The 26673-nt window shown below is 44.9% G+C and overlaps 1 protein-coding gene and 1 long non-coding RNA gene across 8 annotated transcripts in view; one reads left to right on the top strand and one right to left on the bottom strand.

Annotated features, from left to right (window-relative positions):
- Window positions 1–10899: 10899 nt before the first annotated feature.
- On the bottom strand, window positions 10900–13329 carry MBD3L1 (methyl-CpG binding domain protein 3 like 1). 5 transcript variants are annotated; one of them, XM_024977489.2, is made up of 2 exons: window positions 13265–13329; window positions 10900–11871 (listed from the first exon to the last, which is right to left on the bottom strand). In XM_024977489.2, exon 2 carries the CDS (start codon window positions 11851–11853, stop codon window positions 11266–11268), a length of 588 nt encoding a protein of 195 aa, XP_024833257.1. In that variant the 5' UTR covers window positions 11854–11871; window positions 13265–13329; the 3' UTR covers window positions 10900–11265.
- A 4083-nt stretch (window positions 13330–17412) lies between these two features.
- LOC132342602 (uncharacterized) overlaps window positions 17413–26673 on the top strand; it is a 48101-nt gene continuing 38840 nt past the window's right edge. For all 3 annotated transcript variants that reach the window (XR_009491049.1, XR_009491050.1, XR_009491051.1), the window contains exons 1-4: window positions 17413–18213; window positions 22608–22728; window positions 26092–26162; window positions 26553–26637. This is a non-coding gene — a long non-coding RNA (uncharacterized lncRNA). The remainder of the gene's footprint in view (window positions 18214–22607; window positions 22729–26091; window positions 26163–26552; window positions 26638–26673) is intronic.

Here is a 26673-nt window from a genome sequence, read left to right as displayed (position 1 = left end):
AAAAAAATAAAAGACAAACTGAAAAACCTGTGAAAGTGGAACAAAAGAAAATTTGTGGACTGGTGTGAGAACTTCAGGTGAAACAAACACACCCCCTTCTTGGCTAGCCTGATTTTCATAGGGCAAGCTCAAGGGGGAAGAGACAAACATATAAAAGGAGGAAGCCAGGATGGATTGAGGCCACTCCTATGGGGTCAGTCTGCCTTCACGCCTCAGGGGTGTACTTTCCTTGCTTGCCAAATAAAACTCTGAACTGTAACTGAGCTATGACACTGGCCAGCTGTTTCAAATCTTTGCTGTGGCAGACAGAACTGAGGAAATTACACTCTTCCCCAACATATCTTTAATTAGAATTTGATAGCAGTTTGTAAGAAATATAAAAAAATGTTTTTTAAAAAAATTTGGTCATATAGAGTATTTAAGAACAAATATAAATCAGTTAAAGGCAATATAGTTCAAACAGTCTGTTATCAGACACAGCGTTCTAAGGAAACTTGTTCTCTTAGTAAACAGGGACCAAGTCTGGTCCTGCATCAGTCTACTTTTAATAACAAAATCTATTTACCAAGTTGAGTATAATCTAATCTTAGCCTGACTATGTATAAAATTCCTTTTTTACCCAAAACATATCCCATTTTCCTACTGTATAGTGAAATGTTTTATTATTTTCAGTAGCTTTAATTACATATTTAAATTAGAATACCCAACTCTTAAAAACCTCAATTTTTAGTGAAAACCAAGAGGCAAGTAATAGTTAACAAAATCTGGAGAGACTATTTTAGATTTTTTGAGAACACAATTATTCCTATGGAATTTACCTAAAAGCTTTAAAGTTTCACCATATCAGGTTATTTTTCTCTCTGACAAATTTGCAAAAGATATAATAAGATTTCATTTAATTTTTATTAAACCTAGGCGCAGTAAAAGTATTATACTTAATGTTGATAACTCTGAAGACATGTCTTTATTAATTAGATCAACAAACTTGAACATTAATACCATGTATTAATTTAATAATATACATTTCCCAGTTTATGTGAGCCTAAAATTCATTTAGCTTAATTTCTCTTGTTAGAATTGTCTGCTTTATAAAGCAGACTTTATAAAGTCTTTTCTTTTCCTTTCTTTAGGTCAGTTAAATAGAGCTAATTTACAAATTAACTTCAGCAATGCTCTCCAAAGACAAGGACATATATAAACACACAAACAGACCTCATAGTTCTTGTTTTAAAATTTCAGCCTTATAGTCAGGTATAGCAATGTAAAACCCATCAGTTTACAAAAGAAGTTGGATTAAAATTAGGTTTCTGGCAGATAGAACAAATAAAACTCACTTGTCTAGATAGATAAATATATACTTAGGATTTCTATTTAACTTTGATGAGTCAATTTCTAAATTACTTCACCCTCTCTTCAAAATTTGCATTTTAAAAAGATGGCAGAGGTAAGAGTTCCTGAGAAGGCCAGGTGGGACATTTGCATCTCAAAGGCACAAGCCAGACCCCCCTAGGATGACTTTGCTTCCCCTTTGTTTAATATTTACAAGCCTCTTAAGATAAATAGGGAAGGTTTGTTGTTGTTCAGTTGCTCAGTCATGTCCAACTCTTTGCGATCCCATGGACTGCAGCACGCCAGGCTTCCCTGTCCTTCACCATTTCCTGGAGTTTGCTCAAACTCATGTCCATTGAGTCGGTGATGCCATCCAACCATCTCATCCTCTGTCGTCCCCTTCTCCTCTTGCCTTCTATCTTTCCCAGCACCAGGGTCTTTTCCAATGAGTTGGCACTTCCCATCAGGTGGCCAAAGTACTGGAACTTCAGCTTCAGCATCAGTCCTTCTGAAGGAGGAAACAGACAGAACAGGCTCTATCTTGAAAGCAGGACGCTATCTTGGGCTGGACTGTGGACTTTGAGCTATATGCCTAGTATCTATGGAAACGACATACCAATGGAAAACCAGACCCCCTGGATGAAGGAGCCTCAGGACTTGTACCTAGAATCTCTGTCACCTAAAAGAATATGCTAATTATCTCTGTAACAGAACAAAGTCATAAATCCCTTTAATGCTTATCGGGGTATGACCACAGGCCTATTGATAAATGTCCACTGTTTAACTATCTGGGCTTATCTCACATGAATCATGGGTTAACTTTGATAGTATCTCTCTTTTACCTTGTCCAGATTAGTTTCAAGGAATTTGGGGAGGTGGGTTTGAGCACATACACTTAGGGTATATAAGGTTTTCACAAAAACTGGTCAGGGTCCTTGGCTAAGAGGAGCCTCTGCCTTGGGCCTGCCGGTGTAATAAACTGCACTCCACTATCTGCATTGTCCTTCTGAGTGAGTTTGTTTCCCGGAACGTGTGGCTACAACACTTCCAATGAATATTCAGTATTGATTTCCTTTAGGATTGACTGGTTTGATATCCTTGCTGTCCAAGGGACTCTTGAGAGCCTTCTCCAGCACTACAGTTTGAAGGGATCAATTCTTTGGCACTCAGCCTTTTTTTATTGTTCAGTTCTCACATCTGTACATAACTACTGGAAAAACCATAGCTCTGACTATATGGACTTTTGTTGGCAAAGTAATGTCTCTGCTTTTAATATGCTGTCTAGGTTTGTCATAGTTTTTCTTCCAAGGAGCAAGCATCCTTTAATTTCATGGCTGCAGCCACCATCTGCAGTGATTTTGGAGCCCATGAAAAGGTTTGGGGAGTGGTAAAAGGATTGGTCCCCTTCATGGATTACAGTCTTGTTATGCTGAAGGGGCTTGCAATGAAGCTATGAGCCACGCTGTGCAGGCCCACTCAAAATGGATGAGTCATAGTGAAGAGTTCTGATAAAACGTGGTACACTAGAGGAGGAAATGACAACCCACTCCAGTATCTTGCCTTGAGAACCTCATGGACAGTATGAAAAGCAAAAAGCTATGACACTGGAAGATGAGCCTCCCAGGCCAGAAGATGTCCAGTGTGCTATAGGAGAAGAGAAGAAGGCAATTACTAATAGCTCCAGAAAAAATCTTTTTGCCTTTTCTACTGTCCATGGAGTTCTCCAGGCAAGAATATTGGAGTGGGTTGCCATTTCCTCCTCCAGTCAATAGTAAAGGAAATCAACTCTGAATATTCATTAGAAGGACTGTTGCTGAAGTTGGAGCTGCAATACTTTGGCTATCTAATGTGAAGAGCTCATTGTAAAAGACCCTGATGCTGGGAAAAATTGAAGGCAAAAGGAGAAAGGAGTGGCAGAGGAAGAGATGGTTAGATAGCATCACCAACTCAATGGACATGAATTTGAGCAAACTCCAGGAGATAGTGGAGGACAGAGGAGCCTGAAGTGTTGTAGTCTATGAGGTTGCAAAGAATTTGACATGGCTTAGAGATTGAATAACAACAACCAGAAAGAATGAAGTGGATGGTCCAAAGCAGAAGTGACACTTAGTTGTGGGTGTGTCTGGTGGTAAAAGTAAAGTCCAATGGGGTAAAGAAGAATCTTAAAGAGGAACCAGGATTGTTAGGTCCATGAATCAAGGTAAATTGGATGTGGTCAAGCAGGACACATCAAGATTGAACATCAATATCTTAAAAATCAATGAACTAAAATGGACAGGAATGGACGAATGTAGTTGAGATGACCATTATTATATCTACTACTGTGGGCCAGGATCCCTTATAAAAAATGGAATAGTCTTCATAATCAATGATAGAGTCCAAAGTGCAATACTTGAGGGCAACCTCAAAAACAACAGAATGATCTTGGTTTGTTTCTAAAGGCAAACCATTCATCATCACAGTAATCCAAGTTTATGCCCCAACCACTAATACTGAAGAATCTAAAGTTGACCGGGTTCTATGAAGACTTACAACACCTTCTAGAACTAACACCAAAAACGATGTCCTTTTCATTATAGGGGATTGGACAGCAAAAGTAGGAATTCAAGAGATACCTGGGATAACAGGAAAGTTTGGCCTTGGAATACAAAATGAAGCAGGGCAAAGTCTAACAGAATTTTGTCAAGAGAACACGCTGGTCATAACAATCACCCATTTGCAACAACCCAAGAGACAACTCTATATAAGGACATCACCAGATGGTCAATACCACAATCCATTTGATTGTGTTCTTTGTAGTCAAAGATGGAAATGCTCTATATAGTCAGCAAAAAAAAAGATCTGGTACTGACTATGGCTCAGATTATGAACTCCTTATTGCAAAATTCAGGCTTAAATTGAAGAAAGTAGGGAAACCACTGGGCCATTCAAATCCCATATGATGATGCTAAAGCTGAAACTCTGGTGCTTTGGCCACCTCATGTGAAGAGTTGACTCGTTGGAAAAGACTCTGATGCTGGGAGGGATTGAGGGCAGAAGAAGGGGACGACAGAGGATGAGATGGCTGGATGGCATCACCGACTCAATGGATGTGAGTTTGAGTGAACTCTGGGAGTTGGTGATGGACAGGGAGGCCTGGCGTGCTGTGATTCATGGGGTCACAAAGAGTTGGACATGACTGAGTGACTGAACTGAACTGAACTGATGAATAGATTCAGGGGATTAGATCTGCTAAGCATAATAGCTGAAGAACTAGGTATGGAGGTTCATAACATCGTACAGGAGGCAGTGACCAAGTGGGCAGAGAAAGCCAAGATTTTGGTGGTAACATTCGGAGCAGTGAAAACCTTATTGCAGGGACATGCAAGGAGACTAAGTGGCTCATTCTCTGAAAAGCCCCCGGCTCCCTGAGGTTTTTGGCAAAGCATTTTTAAAAGGTAAGTGAAGGGGGGTCGGTGTTGCAAGGTATATGATCAGCTTGTGCACAATTCTCTGATTGGCTGATGGTGAGGCAGCAGGGTGGTGTCACAGTGGTTCAGATTATGAGTCCTTAGGCTCCAGGAGGCCTGGGGCTATGTGCTTATGGTCATCAAGTAGTTCTTCCATTTGGTGGTGGGGGGGGGGGGTGGTTCACATCTGCAAAAGAACTCAGAAAATTTGCATCTAATACTATTATCTGAGAACTTGAGGGAATAGCTAAAGCAGAGGATAAGGGGGAAGGCCTGTCCTGGGTAGGCCCCGCAGGGTCCTGCTATTACACCTTGAGCTGGCCTCAGGTGTCTGATCTGCCATTGGTACTGAGCTCCCTCTGGGAAAGTGGTGGCTGAACAGAAGAGATGGATTATCTTGGGGGCCCCCCCTAGAATCAGGGGCCCCTCTGGCTCTCTACCCGCCACTGCACTGTGTGCTGCAGACCCTTGCTGGTTCATCTCATGTCTTTCAGCTGGGCGAAGAGCAGAGGCAGCCACTCAGAGCTTTCACAGACTGCACAACATCCCCTGAAGTGTTTGTATTTTAAAATAGCGCCATTATCATTTCAGTGGAACAAAGCTAGTAGAGGTGATGGAATTCCAGTTGAGCTATTTCAAATTCTAAAAGATGATGCTGTGAAAGTGCTACACTCAATATGCCAGCAAATTTGAGAAACTCAGCAGTGGCCACAGGACTGGAAAAGGTCAATTTTCACTCCAAACCCAAAGAAAGGCAATGTTAAAGAATGTTCAAACTACTGCAAAATTGCACTCATCTCACACACTAACAAAGCAATGCTCAAAATTCTCCAAGTCAGGCTTCAATAGTACGTGAACCATGAACTTCCAGATGTTCAAGCTGGATTTAGAAAAGGCAGAGGAACCAGAGATCAAATTGCCAACATCCACTGTATCATTGAAAAAGCAAGAGAGTTCCAGAAAAACATCTATTTCTGCTTTATTTATTATGCCAAAGCCTTTGACTGTGTGGAACACAAGAAACGGTGGAAAATTCTTCAAGAGATGGGAATACCAGACCACCTGACCTGCCTCCTGAGAAATATGTATGCAGGTCAAGAAGCAACAGTTAGAACTGGATATGGAACAACAGACTGGTTCCAAATAGGGAAAGGAGTACGTCAAGGCTGTATATTGTCACCCTGCTTATTTAACTTATATGCAGAGTACATCATGAGAAATGCTGGGCTGGAAGAAGCACAAGCTGGAATTAAGATTGCCAGGAGAAATATCAATAACCTCAGATATGCAGATGACACCACCTTTATGGCAGAAAGCGAAGAGGAACTAAAGAGCCTCTTGATGAAAGTGAAAGAGGAGAGTGAAAAAATTGACTAAAACTCAGCTTTCAAAAAACTAAGATCATGGCATCTGGTCCCATCATGTCTTGGGAAATAGATGGGAAAACAGTGGAGACAGTGACAGACTTTATTTTGGGGGGCTCCAAAATCAGTGCAGATGGTGACTGCAGCCATGAAATTAAAAGACGCTTACTCCTTGGAAGAAAAGTTATGACCAACCTAGACAGCATATTAAAAAGCAGAGACATTACTTTGCCAACAAAGGTCCATCTAGTCAAAGCTATGGTTTTCCCAATAGTCATATATGGATGTGAGAGTTGGACTATAAAGCAAGCTGAATGCCAAAGAATTGATGCTTTTGAAATGTGGTGTTGCAGAACACTTTTAAGAGTCCCTTGGACAGCAAGGAGATTCAACCAGTCCATCCTAAAGGAAATCAGTTGTGAATATTCATTGGAAGGACTGATGCTAAAGCTGAAACGCCAATACTTTGGTCACCTGATGCGAATAACTGAGTCATTTGAAAAGACCCTGATGCTTGTAGAGATTAAAGGCAGATGAGATGGATGGATGGCATCACCGACTTGATGGACCTGAGTTTGAGCAAGCTCTGAGAGTTGGTGATGGACAGGGAAGCCTGATGTGCTGCAGTCCATGGGGTTGCAAAGAGCTGGACATGACTAAGCAACTGAACTGAGCTAAACATCTCAGTGGGGAGTGAGCATCTGGGCTGGCAGCAGCTGCATCCAGGGCCCTGGTAAAGCTTCAGGCTGATGTGGGCCTGGGGAATTCAACAGCCAGCACTCTGGTCCCAATTCCACTGCTGATCAGTCCTGCCATGGGGAGACTTGCTCAGCTTTTTGGGACTTGGTTTTCTCCTTTGAAACAAGTGATGATGGCTGGATGCTGGATGGCAGGAGCAACTGGAGTGGTGCTGGCTGAGCATTCACCAAGGGCTTGCAGCACAGAGTGCAGAGCGTGCAGGGGAGCTGTGGTTCTGGGGAGGCCCCTACAAGTTATATGTCTCCTCTACTCAGCAACAGTCCCCAGCACACAGCCCAGTTCCACTGGCAAATCACACTCCCAAAACCAGTTCAAGTGGAGCAGCATTGTCAGTGGTGGGGACAGAACTGGTTACTTGGGGTGCATCAGGCCAGACCTCCCACACGGATGAGGATCCTTGAAGGCCAAGAGGGAGGAGAACTTCGCACCCCATCTTCATGACATTTCTACCCCTGCACCTACTTACTGGGGAAGGGTAATATTATTTGTTGTAAATAATATGCACTAGGTTTGAATATTATATTAACATCCTGTTTCTTTCACAGCCTAGAGTTGTGATTTGGTTCTTTCACCATTCTGGGCTCATTGAAATGACATGCAGACTTTGACATTCTTCTTTTAATTAAGAAGTCTTGCAGGTTCATCAGCTTGTTGTGGGTGAAGGGAGAAGGGCCAGCTCTCTGGCTGGTGAAGGAAGCTCCAAGTCTCCCTCCTCAGAGGGCTGATTCATTTCATGTCATTCAGCTGGGCCAAGAGCAGAGGCTGCCCCTCAAACTTTCACAGATCGAACAAGAACACCTGAAACGTTTATGTGTTTAAATAACACCTCCTGGGACTGGGTCCTGAACTTGGACAGTGGCCACCATCTGACAGCTCTGTGGGAAGAGGAGACACTTCCTGCTTCTCTTGTGGAAGTTTCTTTTGATCAAATATGAAGAATTTATAGTTTTCTGATTTAATATCTTGAATTGCATTAGCTCTAAGTGAGGTAAATATGCAAAGAAATCAAGATGTGCAAGTAGATAGGATGAAGCCAGAGGAAGGACATTTGTAGAAAAACTAAGGGCAGTAGAACTCTCCATCCTCAGGCCCTTCTAGGCCTAGATTCGAGTCCTCCTGAGATCCTGTCCATGACCTCAGAATTCCTTTTCCCAATGATTTTCTCTTCAGGGGTAAAGATTTGTGATGCAGCTTTTGAGGCTACAGCTGCACCTCATTACATAAATATCACTGTTCCCTGTGACCTAGATTTCCAGCATCCTTGCACTTCTGTTCTACAATCCCCTTTAGGGCAGGAATTCCCTGAAGGTTTGTCAGCCGATCAGCTATGTCGCAGTCACTTCTCCCTGCCCGGTCCTGATGGCTCCTTTTGAGCTCTGCTTCATAAGGATATCCGACTGTAATCCTGGCCAGTGTATGACCCCATACTATCCTTGCTGTCCAGTGGGACTTGTGGGTCCCTGTGGTTCTGAGGCCTATGATCTTGGACAATCACTACTTCACATACTTAGTCATGTTGTTACTAACTGGTCCTCATGGGGAAGCTGGGACCAAGCCCATGAGCTTACAGCACCCCCCGCCCCACCCCGACCCCCATCCCCGGGATGACTGTGTGCTTTTCCACAGTCTTGTGGTGTGGTTATGTCAGGGTGGTGTGGACCTTTCTTAGTGGACCTTTGAAAGTAGAGACATGAAAGGGAAGCATGTGAAGGTCCAATGGAGGAAATGCCACCAAACTGATGATCCGCAGACATGCACAGACACAGCATTGATGATTGAAAATACAGAATGCTTCCAATATGGGTGGTAAACAACACTGCTCCAAGCTGACCTGAACACCCACCCCATGAGCTAATACCCACCCCATCTAGCATTTTGAACATCACTTCCTGGAAACACCCTGTAAGAGCAAGGGCCAGATGTAGGAGGCTCAGCCGAAATGCCTGGGTCTGTTACCTAGAAGAGATCTCCCAGAGTCCCCTTTTCTCCCATCCAGAGTTCAAAGGGTTTGGCTAGAACAGAATAAAGCAGAGGCGTTGGACACATTTCTGGGTCCTTCTTGACCTGGATCCTGTCTAGTTCACAGGGATCCATATAAACATTATTCTCTCCATTAAATCTTCAAGGAAACTGTGACTTGGGTCTTGTGGATTCATGCCATGTCATCCCTCAGGGATATCAGGATTGGTGAAACAGAAACAGACATGGCCTCAAATGAAATTGAAATGTGACCTCAAGGCAAGATCATCTCCCCTCCCAGGAAACCTTGGAGCACATGTGCCCCTGGACTCTATGCCATGACCCGCATCACTGTTCCTCCACACCTCCACCCCAAAGCCCCAGCAGTCTCAAACTGCCTAAGAGAGATCCCAGATCCAGACCCCTCCTGGGTCCTTCAAGATGGGAAACAGGCCATGACAGGAGGAGCGAGTCATGAATATGGAGGCAATCACCCTACTTACTGGGACTTGAAACTGGAATGACTAGGTCTCTGGGAAGCATGAATCCTGGGGTAACACCAAGGCTATAAAAATTGTCTGTTTGGGATGTAAAGATGAATAAACTCAGGGAAGAGAATTTGAGGGAAAAACAAAGCAGTCTTTTTTCATTTTTTCCACACAGAATCCATTCAGACAGTTAAAGCAGAGGCTCCTCTACAAGTAGTACAAACATGCCAGACATAAAGCAAGCTGTACTGTTTTGCCTTGAGTTTACTGAAGAGACGGCACTATCTCTACAGCTCATGCAGACAACCAAAGCTGAAGATGCCCAAGGACTAACAATTAAAATTACACTAATGTCACCCATTCTGCCTTTTCAGGCATGAGCTTCTGCTGCTCATTCTTAAGCAGTCATTCTCTGAAGATGGCAACAATGATGATAAGAGCTGTCTGCTGACGCTTGGTACCTGCTGAGCAGCATGATGGGCAAACTGCCTGCATCATTTCGGTTATGCTCATCACCCCATGAGGTTTTATTTCCATGTTATAGCTAGAGATATGGAAGGTCAGATATTAAGTAACTTGGTGAGGAAGGAAAAATATTACTTAGAACCTGAATTAAACACTCAGCCAAACTGTCAGAGAAAGAAATAAGGCGTTTTCCAACATACTGGCAGACCCAAAGTTGATCTCCCTAGGGCCACCTGTGAAAGAACCAGTAAAGAATGTATATCATGATGATGAAATGTGAACCCGGCAAAACATAAAAGGAATCATGAGGAAGAGAAAAAAATTAGTGTATCTAAATAATTACTGGTTTTAAAATAAGGCATTCTAACTAAAGTCCCAGATGATTGCCACATTCTAGAGAAGATTCAATTTAAAAATGTCTCATTTTTAGGGAAGATATAAATACAGATACACTGTTTTTTAAAAAAACATCTCTCTCTCTCTCAGAAATTGGTAAATCCACCAGGAAAAAGTAAGTAATGATGAAAAGAATTTGAATAGTACAGCACACGTGTTCTGGAGAAGGCAATGGCACCCTACTCCAGTACTCCTGCCTGGAAAATCCCATGGATGGAGGAGCCTGGAAGGCTGCAGTCCATGGGGTCGCTGAGGGTCGGACACGACTGAGCGACTTCACTTTCACTTTTCACTTTCGTGCATTGGAGAAGGAAATGGCAACCCACTCCAGTGTTCTTGCCTGGAGAATCCCAGGGACGAGGGAGCCTGATGGGCTGCCGTCTATGGGGTCACACAGAGTCGGTCGGACACAACTGAAGTGACTTAGCAACAGCAGCAGCACATGTGTTCAGGCAAATAGACATATATATATATATATATATAAACAAGTCCAGGCTTCTTATTAATGATGCTGAAAACAGTCCCTCTTGACAGCATCATTTTCCCAAATGACATGTCAATTTTCATGAATGAAATTTCAAACACAAGTAGGTCTAGAAAACAAGGGAAAGTCTGGTATTTCAGATTATGTGCACTTCTGAATTCATATGCAACAAAAGTCAGAAAAATAGAAAGAGATATCTTATTTGAGAATATAGATGTAAAATTTTTTTAATGAGATGTTTGGGAATCTTTTTGGGAAATATTACAAACACACACAAAAAATGTAATTCAGACTAAGGAGTTCGTAACTGTGAGAGCAAAACCTTGAGTAATCTTATGACTTTGATGCCTCTGTTAACTTTCAAATACAAATAACATACATAGTAATTAAAAATGAGAGAACTCAATTTCCCACCTCAAAAGGAAATCCCTGTCTATATTTTCTGTCATACAGAATTTACAGTGGAGGAAAGTATTAGTATATCTTAAGTTTCAAGAACTCAAAGCAAGAACACTGCAAAGAGATGTTAATAAAGTGTTGTGTGAAATTTCACGTGCATCATCTTCTCTTCTTCACAGCATTGGCCCAGGGCATCCTTCTTGGCCCCACACTTTCTCTGCCTCGCCAGCCAGTCTGTCAGCGACCATTGCTATCGCCAGTCTCTCTCTTGCTGTCTTCACTCTCCTTTCCTGATTCCTGATATCCTCCTCCGTTACCAGACACTGTTCACAGAGGACCTGTGGGGTGCCAGAACCAGCTCCTGGAACGGTCTGTGACAAATCTGAAGACCACGCCGGGGTGGCCATGGGGCTGGAGTTTGGACCACCTGTATGTACCCCTGGCAGGGACTCACCTGGACAACTTGGTGCAAATTTTTGCAAGGCTTTGGCTAGATCCAGAGGACTTAACAGTTCCCCTGCGCTGCTGCAAGCCTGGAGTCCTTGCAGTCTCTTCTGCCAGTACAGCTGCTGGGGGTTGTCCAAGGTTTCCTCCCAGGGATAACATCTGACCTCATTGCTGGGATGGGATGTGATTCTAGTCACTGGTCTCTTGAATATGTAACTGGACATCCTCAAAGGGATTGAGATGTTTAAACCAGGCTTTGGTTTGGATACTTTTCCACAGTCACAATGCTTCCTCTGTGAAGTCTTCACCATCATACTTCTTCTCCTTGTACCCTATGAAAAACCATGAAATTGAATCCAAATGATAAATGAAATCTGCCTTCTTGGACCATTATTTTGGCTCTTTTGTACTCTCAGCCTCTCTTTGTCCCTCCAGGGTTAGATTGAACATCATCAAGCAGATCTGAGTCAAGAACAGAAAGCTCAAGGTCAAACCTCAGGGTTACCCCAGCTCATTCCTCCTTCATAGTTTGTAAGGTGAACTCTTTCACCTCCTTCACCCCTTCCTTTATGAGTGTGACTATATTCTTTTTTGTCCTTATCACTCTCAACTGCACCAGTTCAGGTAGTTTATGTCACATGGTCTTCAGTATTTTTTTAAATCCCAAATGCTTCAGTGTCAGGTGACTTCATTTGGTTAACCCACTGACACTTGTTCATAGCTGCTTTAGAGCTTAAGAATATAGTGACATTAACAACTGTCCCACCCTTAGCAACTCACCCATATCCCTGATGTTTATCTCCACCCAGTTGGTCATGTTCTAAATAAATACTTCAGAAAACTTATTAACTCACTACTAATTTCTGGTCTGTGATTTTTTCCAAGACTCCTACAACAGATACCTGCTCCTCAAGATCCTGTTATACCAGATCACCATATTTTCATCTTAATTTCTTGCCTTCTAGTCATATCAGTCCTGGGTTCCATGGACTATGATCTCAGTAATTCTCTTGGAATAATCCAAAATTCCTTACTGCTCATCACATCTGTCTTGCAAAAAAAAAAAAAAACAAACTTCAAACCTGACACTTGACTGCCTTTACCATAGCTACTGCTGGTCTTATGGTAACTGCTAAGAAAAGCACACAACATGATATTTTACTACCACTGCAAGTCCAAAATCATCTGCATCCATTGGAAAGCATCCATAATGCCTGGAAATTTTGTTTTCTTTTTATGTGTTGGCATATTTACTTTTGGATTTTCCCCAAAGTCTGTTTCAGGTTTTCTCCACTTTCCTTTTTCCATCACACACATCCCATGTCCCTTAACTTGCCTGATATTTCACAGAGAAGCTGTTAACTACTACAATGAAATTTTACCGCAGTAGTCCCCAAATCTGCAACTATCTCTAAGATTCCATTATTTTCAAAGTTCCTTTAATTATATTTAAAAAAGCATCTTTTATCTTCCAATGCTGATCCTCATTTCTTCTTCCTTCTTAGTAAGTTCACCATCCCAATATATCCCTCTTTACTTTCAGCCTCTCCTTTTCCACCGAATCCTTCCTTCAGCATTTAAGTACCTACAAATCTCTCTAAACTACACGGAAAGCCTTCACCTAGTCTTCCCAGGAACTTCCTGAACCACAGTCTTTCTACTACTGCCCCTTAGCTGTGAACCATTGAGAAGGGTGATCTACATCACGTGTCTCTGCGGCCTCACCTCCAACCAACTCCTCAGACCTCCTCACACTACCGTCTGACTTCACCATTCTATGGGTGCTTCCCTTGGTCAGGTCACAATGACGACTTTGTTACTAGGACAAGCATGGAGCTTTTCATTATTCAACAACATGGTCCTTAAGTGCAAAATGTTTAAGTATCTTTGGGTCAATTTAAACACATGAATCACATTTTATAGCTGTGACCCTTACAATCTAAATATGGAATAGGTATGTTGGATAAATTATGTCTCACAAATTGGAATTGTGCTGCAAATGAAAAGCACAAAATAAATTTCAGGAACTCAATACTGAAAAAGTAAAATATGTCATTATTAATTTTTACATTGATTGCATTCACAAATGAAAATATCTTTAGCTGTAATGGGTTAAAATATACAATTAAAATAATTTCACTTGTTTGTTTTTACTTTTTAAGATGTGGCTACTAAAAATATAAAGTGCTTAAAGCTATTGTTGGACAGTGCTGGTTCAAGCCATAAGAAAAAATGAAGTCCACAGAAAGAGCTCAGCAAAGCTGTTCCCATGGGAAAGAGTCTATCTACCTCAACCTCACCCCAAGATGTAGCAGACTCTCTCATACACACACACACACACACTTTCTAAATCAAATATTCCCACCATTATGCCTCAAATGCCTTGAGGCTGCACTCCTACAGTCTTAACCAGAATAATCTCAAGAAAAAAGTCAGAAGTCAAGATAGTTTATCAATTATGATGAGTCAAAACCAGAGACTAAGGATAATTTTAGGAGGAATTTCCTGCTCATTGACTTCTGTTATTAATTCAATACTCTTGAGAAACTTTTGAAGGAGGGTCATTTTAAAAAATCACTTCATCTTTACTATGTAAAATATACAAGATATGTAAAGAATAATAACTGTAGCCAATAAATGGAATCAGGATGATAGGATACAAACATTGTTATTAGTGAATCAGTCAGAGGACAGATGGCGTTAATTTGGGCCTCATTAGGTTGATTCTGATTGGATGACCAACATATCGATTGTATTATGCTGGCCCTCCTCCTAGTTAACCACCAAGCCCACCAACCAGACTAGTCCTTGCTGACAAATCCCCTGGCTCCACGCCCTGATAGCACCTGGAGAATTTTCCCAATGTCACACTCTGTCACTTCTCTCTCCTTCCTGCCACAGGCCAGGGAAACATTTTCTCTGTGGTTCATCCTCTGTGCCTGCCCAGTTGTCCCTCAGGTAAAAGAAAGGACCAGGGTGCAGACTCTGTGAGCTGCAGGAAATAGGACAAGGACTGGGGTATGCTCACAGAAGAGGAGAAGATCTTTAATGTGCTGGGTACGTACCCAGGGACCAAGAAGCCCCAGTGAGTCCTGAACAGACTTGAAGAAGATGGTGCAGGACAGAGCAGAAATATTTGGGTGGGTGGGATTCTTTTTTTTTTTAATATTTAAAATTTTTATTTTTTTATTTCTTTAGGCTGTGCTGGATTTTGTTGCTGTGCAGGTTTTTCTCTAGTTGTGGGAAGCGGAGGCCACTCTCTAGTTGCTGTGTGCAGGCTTCTCATTGTGTGGCTTCTCTTGTTGAAGAGCATGGTCTCTAGACACCAGAGCTTCAGTAGTTGTAGCATGTAGACCTAGAGCGCGAGCTCAGAAGTTGCGGTACATGGACTTATTTGCCCTGAGGCCTGCGGAATCTTCCTGCACCAGGAATCAAACCCTACATTGGCAGGTGGATTCTTATTCACTGCACCACCAGGAAAGTCCTGCTTTAATAATTTTTAAGTGTACTGTTCAGTGGTATTCGGCATATTCAGATTGTTTTGCAACCTTGACGACCACTGTCTCCAGAACTCTTTTCATCTTGCAGAGCTGAGATGGTGTCCTCATTAAACATTCAATCTCAAGTCTCCCTCCCCCAGCCCCTGCCACCCACCATTCTACCATTTCTTTAGGAATTTCACTCCTCTAGCTGAAGCTGAAACTCCAATACTTTGGCCACCTCATGTGAAGAGTTGACTCATTGGAAAAGACCCTGATGCTGGGAGGGATTGGGGGCAGGAAGAGAAGGGGACGACAGAAGATGAGATGGCTGGATGGCATCACCGACTGGATGGACGTGAGTTTGGGTGAACTCCGGGAGTTGGTGATGGACAGGGAGCCTGGTGTGCTGCGATTCATGGGGTCGCAAAGAGTCAGACACGACTGAGCGACTGAACTGACTGACTGACTGAGGGACCTCATATGAGTGGAATCAAACAGTATTTATCCTTTCATGTCTGACTTATTTCACTGAGCATAATGTCTTCAAGTTCATCCATATTTTAATGTATGTCAAAAATTCCTTCCTCTTAAAGGCTGAAAAATATTCTGGCAGTAGGTAGTTGGTGTAGGGGATAGGAAAGTGGCTGGCAGCTCCCTCCCTCCCTTTCCTCACCTCCCCCAGTCTGAGCCTCTCTCCCCTAGGGGTGGCTGATTCCCAGCATTCAAGGACCATGGTGGTCTTGGAACCAGGAACAGCCCTCCAGCTGCACCTGGGAGATGAGGTCCTTCTCCTGGTCCCGTTGAGGCCTATAGCTCACACTCTACAAGAAGGTTTACTCTTTTAAGACATGTACACAGAGAATTCAGAAAAAGACGAAAGGTGAATTTCCAAAGTCAAAATGAATCATTCAAAGTTCTGAGTCTATAGCCTTCCAAGCAGTTGGCAAAATGGACCCTGTGGAGTCCTATACCAAGGTCACAGGTGTGGAGCTCTGTACCAAGCTCACAGGACAAAATTATCCAGAACTGACTGAGTCCCATAGCAACTGTTGCCATGAGCTCCTCTAACCTAGACTGGCCTTCTTCGACTCCATACTAGGTAAAATATCCACCCTATAGCATCCTGACCAATCACCTAATGCTACACTTCCAGTAGGAATTTTCTTTGTCTTGAGGCTATAAAAATTGGCTATTAGCCCACAAGAGGGTTCAGCTCTCCTTGAGCCAGCCTGTGTTCTAACAGTATTTTCTGCTCTAACAAATTCTATTCTCCTCTCATTCTTCCTCATATATGCTGTGCTTCTCATTATCTCTGCCCTTTGTTCTTAATAAACTCACTCCCTTCTGAAATACCCCGTGTCTGGAAATTCTTTTCCAATCCATACATAGACATGAACAGACCCTAAGATTCTCCTCCCAGACCTTGCTGTTCTGTCTGAGTAGGTGATGTCTCCTTCCTCCTTTTGACTTCCAGGCCTTGGGCTGTGGCAAGGGTCTGTCCTCGGCTCATTGATTCTGTCCATCCCCTAGAAGAGGCTCAGATGACCCAGAAAACCACCTCTAATCCCACCCAGGGAGTCCCCTCCCTACCCCAGAAGATCCCAGGAAGACTGACTTATGGCTACAAACCATGAAAAGCCCCTTCTCCCTCCAGATCTGGGGTCTGACTCAGCTCATTACATGTGTGTTGAGAGGCCAGTGAGGCATAAGATAACTTCACACCTTTAACATATTGGTCATTCAAGTATCCATCATGTGTTACACGGTGCTTTCTACATTCATCCAGGCACTAGTCCCCACCCTCCAGAGCACGCAAACAATGTTAGATAATGATAAACACATATTTATAACATATAGACACAGAGCTTGAGATGTACCAGGTTCAAGCATTTTTCAGACATTCACTCTTTAATACTTTCCCTAATATTGCAGGAGGTAGAGTTAGTATTGCCAAGTATCAGAGACAAAAACTGAGGCATAAACAACATTGCTCCCAAATCTTGTATCTTCAGACGACACATGCTTAACACCTCACGGTTTCTGTGACTCAGGAATCTTGACGCAATTTAGCTGGGTGCTTCTGACTGACCTGCAGTGCCTCACAGGCTGGGGCAGCCATGTTAACTGAGGCTCTTCTGGGGGGATTTGCTCCCAAGTTCACTCACATGGGTGTTGTCAGGATTCTGTTTGAACTGACAGCCTAGTTCCTATCTGTCTGTTAGATGCGACTTTCCCTTGATTTTTCCCGATGGGGCCTCCATACAGGGCAGCTCAAATCACCTGTGGTTGCTCTCCCAGTTCCAGAAAAAGACAGAGTGAGAGAGACACAGAGAGAGACAGAGAAGGGGAGAGATGCTAACAGAGGAACAGAGGGAGAAAGGGAGAACTTAAGAGAGCAAGTAAGAGGGGAGTGGCAGTTTTTATTGTAATGGATGTGACATCCTATCACCTGGGCTGCATTCTGTTGCTCACACGAGGATGTCAGTGTCACATAGGGATGTACACACCTGGAAGCAGCTGTCACTGAGAGTCCTTGTGGAGCCTGCCCAGCAAATGGACCAAGAGGCACAAGACCTGAATCTAAGCAGGGAGGGTTGGAAAGTTTATGCCAGTGGATGACAACATCTGAATCTCCTCTGATTTCTACCCTTTGAAGGTGCAGACTGAAAATGAGAACAGTGGGCAATGACTTTCCCAAGATCACTTGGCTGGAACCCAGACCTGCTTTGAGAGGTATTCCCTGCTGTGTCCAACCCTTCTTGTAATAATGATCTGTGCCTCAGATACATGTGACACCAGCACACAGATGTTGAAGGCATTGTTTCACATCCACCAATGGTGTCCCCAGGAAGTAGACACTGGTCTGGTCCCCACTGTGCAGGTCTGGAGACTGGGGAGGACCCAGGAGGCTTTTCCAGGATAGAGAACTGCCTTCTCAAAGCAGGATCCTGGTTCCATTCCCAAGAAGTGGTGGGGAGGGCTGTGCAGTCAAGACGGGGCTTTGAGTGGGTTTGAAGGAAGAAGTGACCTCACTTCCTCGGTGACACAGCAAAACAGAACTTGAAATGTGGTAACCCAGCAGCCACGTTCTAGAGCCAGCTGGCTATCCCTACTCACTTGACCAGAGGTGCTCAATGTAGCGACCTGTTCTCATGTTGTGGCCTGACATTCTGGGCCCCAGCTTCTGGAAAGGTGAGAGTGGGGGCCATTTCAGACACAAGGTCAGCCTTCACCTCCAATACCTCTGGTCATTTGACAAGAGGCCCCCGAAGGTAACACAGGGCAGCCCTGGCCAGACCTCCCAGGCCACAGCTATAACTCCACATGGGCAGCCCAACCTATCTGGTCAGTTCCTGTGTGTGTTTGAGAGAGAGAGGTGGGGGAAGGTAGGAGATGAGGGGGCAGGAGCAGGTTGTTAGGTGTTGGAAGTCTGTTCATCCGTCGTTAGCAACCCAGACCAAGGCTGGCAGGCTGGGAAGGTCAGCACTGGGAACCAAGTTCCTCGCCCCCCATGTTATCCACGCACCCTTGAGGTGTCATCTTGTTCCCTTTCTGGCTCGATTCTGTGCAGATGGTCCTCTGCCTGACCTGGGGAGCATAACTACAGTGGAGGCACCCTGTAGTGATAGCCAGGTTTGCTCCTGATGCCTCCGGGCCTGGCTACCTTGCCCAGGAGATCATGGAGGAGCCAGTGGATGCTTCAGCTACTCCATTGCCCTGGCCATGGGGCAGGTGTCCCAGGCCACCAACCGCTGGGGCCAGTCTGATCTGAGAGTGGTCGTGGAGGGCCTGAGATGACCAGGGCGGGCCTGGAACCCCACCTTGAATCTGAAGCCCCCTGGGGCCCTGCCGGGGTTTTCCAACTAGAGTGCCCCTCAATCCCACTCCCAAGGGAACTGACGTCCACTCCTCCCTCACTAACAATGTCAGAGGGTAGAAAGTCACTCTTCACAAATTTGTTGAACAGTAGAGAAAAAAAATATTGTTTCACTTAGCACTGGACCATGTGTATCTTTGCTTTTTGTCCTTTTGCTGAACCTGGGATCTATATAAGGCAAGTCTCAAAATTCCCTACAATGTGAAAGAAAACCCAAGTCTTTATTTGAAATCAGCAGGATCCCCACTGATTACATCTGCCCTGTTCACTGTCTCCTAACTAGGAAGGGAGGAGCTTCACCCAGCCCTCTCCCTCCATGTCAGGGGCAGATCAAGCCTCAGGAAGCTCAGAGGGAAAGGCAAGCAGTCTACGCTCTGGAGGTTCCTCAGCTCTGACCTCATGGCTGTGAGCAGCCAGCTGACATCCCCAAGCCTGTTTTCTCAGTTCAGCGGGGCTGTTTGTTGAGAATTCATTGGGATAATGGTCTTAGTGCTACTAATGCAGGGAGGCCTGTTGCTCCTCAGATAACAAGGTGCCTAGACTGCAGTCACTGTATCACCCTTCTCTGTCCCCACCAAACCCAAATGGTCCCCTTAAAGGCTGAAATCTTTTCCAGTGCATGTGCTCCTGTCACTACTCCTGGACACGCCCCTGAGGGGCGGGGCCTCCTGGCTGAGCTCCAGGTCGCCACCCTCCTGCTGTTTCAGGTGGTCTCTCTCCTCCTCTCACCCATAGTGAAGGGATGATGTGGTATCTGGTCATTAACTTATTCTCAAATGATTCAAAGACAAAAAGATCTTTGTTTTGCATTTTCAACTTTGTGTAAATTTTCTATTGTTTCAAAACAAAGAAATGCTTTAAAACTGAAAGGTCTGAGTTTTAGGGACCCTAGAAGGTGAGTGGCCTTCTGTCACTCCTGATGCTCGGCCTTGCGGTTCTGGGGATGAAGATGGATGGGATGGGATGGGGCTGCTGGGGGATGGGGTGGTGGGGGGGTGGAGGGAAGCAGTGAGCCTGGGGACACTTGGGCTGTGGGGGCAGAGTCAGAGTAAGGTGGTCTCAGCTGAGATGCCCCCTGTGGGGAAAGTTGCCAGGGTCTCTAAAGGGGTCTTAGGTTCTCGGGGGCTCCCCCCTTCACCCCACCTTCCAGCAATTACCTGGAAGTGCCCCTTTATTCCTCTGCCTCTCCCACTATCCTGTGAGCCCTGAGGGCACAAACCTGGCTTAGTTTCCTGCTGTATCACCTCTGTTGACCAACACGATGGGGAGGCTAGGATCAAGGGCCCATTCCTGGAGGTGACAGTCCTGGGTGTCAAAGTCCTCACCAAAGGGGGTTAGGGGTGCTGGGAACCGAGCCCACTCAGCCCCAGGGCCTGTGTGCTTGACACCGCTGCTTTCATCTCCAGGGAATTCCTTGATTCTGGGGCAAAACGACCAGGTGAGGAGCAGAGGGCAGAGATGCTCATAGGACGCTTCCGATAAAACAGAGCCATTAGAAAGGATTTGAGTGTCGATCACCAGAGTCCTGGTGCGTGGATTAGTGCCCTTGGGCAGCGAAATGTGGGCCTGGTTTGAGAAGGGAAGGTGTCCAGGATAGTTAAGTAAATAGAGGGGTGGCGTGGCTCAAAACATTAAACTTTAACAGAACATTTGTTGGGCAAGAAGAATCAATTGCAATCCAGGGGAAGGCACCCTGCAGCCAGGAGGCTCTTCTGCAGCTCACATGCCTCTGTGCAAACCCCAGACTCAGAAAGGCCAGAGGCTGCCCACACCTCACTCACATCTATTGGGAGGAGAAGTCTGGCCTTGTCACAGGACAGGCACGGAGAGTGGGGCAGTGCAATACTCTCTTCTCTGAGGAAGGCTTTCACTGTCAGGAACCTGCCCCGGAACTTGCTATGCTCCCCCCACCCCTCCAGGCTCCGCGTGTGCTCCCGCTGCACCTCTGGAGAGGAGTTGGGGAGGTGCAGTCACTACAAAGTATCGAGGCCTCAGTCAATCATTGTGTCAGCTGGGCTGGACAACGCTGGCCTTTGGCCCCTAAATCCAGGAGCTTTGGGGGCCCACTTGGGTTCAGGGGGTTCTGGTGGTTCTTGGTGAGCCGAGAGGTTCTCCAGCGAACATGCGTGGCATTCAGGAGGGCTGCCCGAGAACCGAGAGGTTGGCGGTGAGTTGGCAGCGCCATCCAGCCTGGCTCTGCGTATCCTTGGGTCTCAGAAGCAAGGGAGCCTGAGAGTCATGGGCTGGGGTGGAGAAGAAGGTCCCATGATCCCCACCCCTGCAGCAGGAGGAAGCTGTAATCCTGGACTGACCCCACAACACTGGCCTAGAGCTCTGCAGAGCCAAAGCCCTGCTGGGGTCACAGCCTGTGGGGCAGAAACTCTGACCTCTCTTGTGCATGGGTAGATGTGCACCCGCTAGACTGCGTGGGAGGGAGCGCCTTCAAGGAGCTTAGGTCGCAGCAGAGGCCCCTGTGGATCTCACCCCTGTGGGATCCTGGGTGCTCAGCTCCTCGGGGTGGAGAAGCTTTTGTGATGGTGGGGGCCTGGGGACCTGAGTTCTCCAAGCCCCTGGTTCACATGCAGAGGAAACCACAGAACTGCCCTCACCTGCTCGGACAATTCTGGGGTCTCTCCTGTGCAGGTTACAGTCCTGTGATTTTTGCACAGCAAGTGGAAGGTGCCCTAGAGATGAAACCAGGAGGAGTGTTAGTTGCTCAGGGACTCTTTGTGATCCCATGGACTGTCCATGGGATTCTCCAGGCAAGAATACTGGACTGGGTTGCCATTCCGTTCTGCACGGGATCTTCCCCAATGAGGAATCAAACCCAGGTCTCCTGCATTGCAGACTGATTCTTTACCATCTGAGCCACTAGGGAAAGCCCTATATATACATTCATTTTTGGCTGTGTGTGTGTGTGTGTGTGTGTGAGTGTGTGTGTGTGTGTGTGTGTGTGTGTGAGTGTGTGTGTGTGTGTCTTTCTTGATGTGGGGGCCTTTCTTTAGTGGGACAGGAGGGGAATGCAGGGGGTGTGGGGTGGGGAGGGGAAGGTGTGTGTGGCACTTCTCTCTAGTTGCAGTTCCCTGGCTTCTCACTGCAGTGATTTCTCTTGTTGCAGAGCACAGGCTCTAGGAGCAGGGCTTCAGTAGTTAGGGCTCTGAGAGCTCCAGAGTGTGGGCTCAGTGTTCAGCTGAGGCACAAGGGCTTAGCTGCTTCATGGCATGTGGGATCTTCCCTGATCAGGGATTGAACCCACCTTTCCTGCATTGGTAGGAGGATTCTTAACCATTGAGCCACCAGGGAAGCCCCTTTACATTGGTTTTTAAATGATGGTCTAGGTAAAAATTCTCTTGAGGGCAAAGCTCATGCCTAAGATTATGCAAGACTTTGGGCAAAAGAGAAACATTCCAGAACAATCTGGAAACAATCCAAAGATCTGGTGGGAGATTTGCTAAGTAGATCACACTGCAGAAAGAGGATGAGCTCCTGGAAGATAATTAGTAGTTATGCCCAGGAAGATGCTAGATGACCCAACTTGTAATACATTGTAGCATGAAAACAGCCTGTTACAAAACCAGGGTGAGTGGTACAGAGCCCATTTGAAAAGATAAGACATAAAATGATATCTGCCACATTGTTATTTGTTTTTATTATTTTTATTTGGCTTTTAAATTGTATTTATTTATTTATTTTTTGGCTTATCCACTAGTGGAGGTGATGGAATTCCCAGTTGAGCTATTTCAAATCTTGAAAGATGATGCTGTGAAAGTGCTGCACTCAAAATGCCAGCAAATTTGGAAAACTCAGCAGTGGCCACAGGACAGGAAAAGGTCAGTTTTCATTCCAATCCCAAAGGAAGGCAATGCCAAAGAATGCTCAAATGTCCGCACAATTGCACTCATCTCACATGCTAGTAAGATCAGATCAGATCAGTCGCTCAGTCGTGTCCGACTCTTTGCGACCCCATGAATCGCAGCACGCCAGGCCTCCCTGTCCATCACCAACTCCTGGAGTTCACTCAGACTCACCTCCATTGAGTCAGTGATGCCATCCAGCCATCTCATCCTCTGTCGTCCCCTTTTCCTCTTGCCCCCAATCCCTCCCAGCATCAGAGTCTTTTCCAATGAGTCAACTCTTCGCATGAGGTGGCCAAAGTACCAGAGTTTCAGCTTTAGCATCATTCCTTCCAAAGAAATCCCAGGGCTGATCTCCTTCAGAATGGACTGGTTGGATCTCCTTGCAGTCCAAGGGACTCTCAAGAGTCTTCTCCAACCACAGTTCAAAAGCATCAATTCTTCGGCGCTCCACATGCTAGTAAAGTAATGCTCAAAATTCTCCAAGCCAGGCTTCAGCAATACATGAACCGTGAACTTCCTGATATTCAAGCTGGTTTTAGAAAAGGCAGAGGAACCAGAGATCAAATTGCCAACATCCGCTGGATCATGGAAAAAGCAAGAGAGTTCCAGAAAAACATCTACTTCGGCTTTATTGACTATGCCAAAGCCTTTGACTGTGTGGATCACAATAAACTGTGGAAAATTCTTCAAGAGATGGGAATACCAGACCACCTGACCTGCCTCTTGAGAAATTTGTATGCAGGTCAGGAAGCAACAGTTAGAACTGGACATGGAACAACAGATTGGTTCCAAATAGGAAAAGGAGTACGTCAAGGCTGTATATTGTCACCCTGCTTATTTAACTTATATGCAGAGTACATCATGAGAAACGCTGGACTGGAAGAAACACAAGCTGGAATCAAGATTGCTGGGAGAAATATCAATAACCTCAGATATGCAGATGACACCACCCTTATGGCAGAAAGTGAAGAGGAACTAAGAAGCCTCTTGATGAAAGTGAAAGAGGAGAGTGAAAAAGTTGGCTTAAAGCTCAACATTCAGAAAACGAAGATCATGGCATCCGGTCCCATCACTTCATGGGAAATAGATGGGGAAACAGTGGAAACGGTGTCAGACTTTATTTTTCTGGGCTCCAAAATCACTGCAGATGGTGACTGCAGCCATGAAATTAAAAGATGCTTACTCCTTGGAAGGAAAGTTATGACCAACCTAGACAGCATATTCAAAAGCAGAGACATTACTTTGCCAACAAAGTTTCGTCTAGTCAAGGCTATGGTTTTTCCCGTGGTCATGTATGGATGTGAGAGTTGGACTGTGAAGAAGGCTGAGCGCCGAAGAATTGATGCTTTTGAACTGTGGTGTTGGAGAAGACTCTTGAGAGTCCCTTGGACTGCAAGGAGATCCAACCAGTCCATTCTGAAGGAGATCAGCCCTGGGATTTCTTTGGAAGGAATGATGCTAAAGCGGAAACTCCAGTACTTTGGCCACCTCATGCGAAGAGTTGACTCATTGGAAAAGACTCTGATGCTGGGAGGGATTGGGGGCAGGAGGAGAAGGGGACGACAGAGGGCGAGATGGCTGGATGGCATCACTGACTCGATGGACATGAGTCTGAGTGAACTGTGGGAGTTGGTGATGGACAGGGAGGCCTGGCATGCTGCGATTAATGGGGTCACAAAGAATCGGACAAGACTGAGCGACTAACTGAATTGAACTGATGTTTTCTAATTTTTATAAAAAGATAATCGGTTTTTCTTGTTTTAAATTTCAAGAAGTGAAAAAAACAAACAAACCATAGACCACGGGGTTGGAGGAAGCACACCTTCCCCCATGATTCAGTATACACAGGGGATGTGGGTAACAGAGAGGAAATGAGAGGTTTGCTGCAGGAAACCCTGCTGCTGTGGGAATGCTATCTCAGGCCCTTTCTCCAGGGCCGGCTGGGAGTTCAGTGACAACTTTTCTGGTTGCTCTCCACCCATTAAGTACCAGTGAAGTTAAAACCTCAATGGAACCCCAAATGTCCAAGTACCCATATTATAAAATTAAATTTATTTTAACAAATGCAATGATTCTAATTTGTTGCTATAAAATCAATGACTATTTTTGGCTGCCACGTAAAAAGTTACTGTTTACAAACGTCTTATTTGAGCCTCCCAAGCCTCCTCTGAGCGAGTGTTACATTCCCTTGTTACTAATAAGGGAATAGATCTAGTGAATTTTAAAACACTTTCCAGTAGTAAGTGGCTTCTTTAACTGTCATTCAAAAGCTTATATTCTTAAGCACATAATAATTTTAAGTATTCTAAATCAGGGCAAACTCTTCATAAACTTCATTTTTGATAGAGGTCTAACCTTCCAACAAAAGGTAGGCCAAAATTTAAGTATCCAACACCCGCTATAAATAGATGCTGCCTTTCTTCTTCCATGCTCTCTAGTCTGAAAGGCAGTCATCACCACATAATGCATTCTAAAGCGTACTGACCTGCTGTTCCCAGATTTTCTGTTCTCTTCTGGACCCAGGCTACCTGGTGTGGACTCCCAGTTCAATTGTTTAATAGCTCTGTGACTTTGACCCTCTCTGTACCTTCTCTTCTCTTTGGTGAAGTTTATTATTTGTAAAAACAGGCCTTTCCTCATTGTGATTTCAGATGCATCCAGTAGTAAGCAGCTGCTTGCAGTAAGCAGTGGCCAGAAGCACAATCTTAGTTTTCCGGACCAGGAGTCCTAACCACTGGGCCACAGCAGTTAGGGCCAGAGTCCCTAGTCCTTGCCTGACTAGTCAAGAATGAATTCAGGCAAGAAGGCAGAAGTTAAATCGCAAAGTAGAAAGTTTACTGAAAAGAAAATACATGTGGAAAGGTACACGGGTGAGCTCAGAGAGAATCTTGACTTTGGGAAGTTTAAATCCCTCATAAGGGGGCAGTTTTCCAGGTTTTTGCCTTCCTTCAGGGCAGTCATCTTGCTTTGTCCCCCTTCGCTCCAGTTAATTTGTCTCAAGACCCTCCCCTCAGGTGCACACACACCTGTCAGCCAAGATGGATCTCAAAGTGAAGTTTTCTGGGAGGAGCAAGACTCATTATGGCCTGGAATTTTCCCCTGACTTTTGACCCCAAGGAGCTTTTCTGCCTCGGTGTAGTGTCTCCCTTGTCCCAAAGAAGAGTTGGGGGGGTGGGTCTGCAGATTCCTTAATCCTTTACTCAAAACAGGGTTTGCACCTCTTTGTCCTTGCCATAGTTATTACCTTGACTGTTGCCGTGACTATTACCTTAAGGTGTTCACAAGAGACAAAGACTGGCTATTTACCCTGTTTCTCTTGTTACTTACATTTTGGAGGGCAAGCAGGAGGCTGATTGTAAATTCAACTGGAGCCCACCCATCTCTTGTCTCAGAAAATGCTAACAGTTGTAAGTATCCAACCTGAAGCCTGCTTCTTCCTGCCCCGTGACAGGCAAACAGGAGGCCAGTTGTAAATGTCTAACCTGGAGCCCATCTATCTCCTACCTCAACTGGATTGAGATCATTAAATGAATCAATAACTCTTCATGTGCTATCTTCTTTTTCATCACTTTGTTTCTTACCTACCCTCTTCATTTTTAACACATTCAAAATTTGGTAAGGTAACTTCTCCTTTATGACTTTTGTTCAGAAATTTTCTGGCCATTAATGTACTTTCCCCCGTAATGATTACCTGAACACATTTTTTAAAATCCCTGATCCTCAAAAGACTTTAAGCTCATCTGGATAGGGCCTCCTAAGAACCCCCATTTCACCCTAAATCCCTCTCTTCCATCCAGGGAATTACCTTCACCCCCAGAGTCTCCCTGAGGGAGTTCCTGCCCCACCCTCACTGCCCCAGGATGCCTTCTAGAAAGCCCCAGGGTAAGTACCTCTGGTGGGTAGGGTGGAGGTATCAGA

This window comes from Bos taurus, chromosome 17 (genome assembly GCF_002263795.3).
Source record: "Bos taurus isolate L1 Dominette 01449 registration number 42190680 breed Hereford chromosome 17, ARS-UCD2.0, whole genome shotgun sequence".
NCBI classification, from domain to species: domain Eukaryota; kingdom Metazoa; phylum Chordata; class Mammalia; order Artiodactyla; family Bovidae; genus Bos; species Bos taurus.
This window is presented reverse-complemented; position numbering and strand designations above follow the sequence as displayed.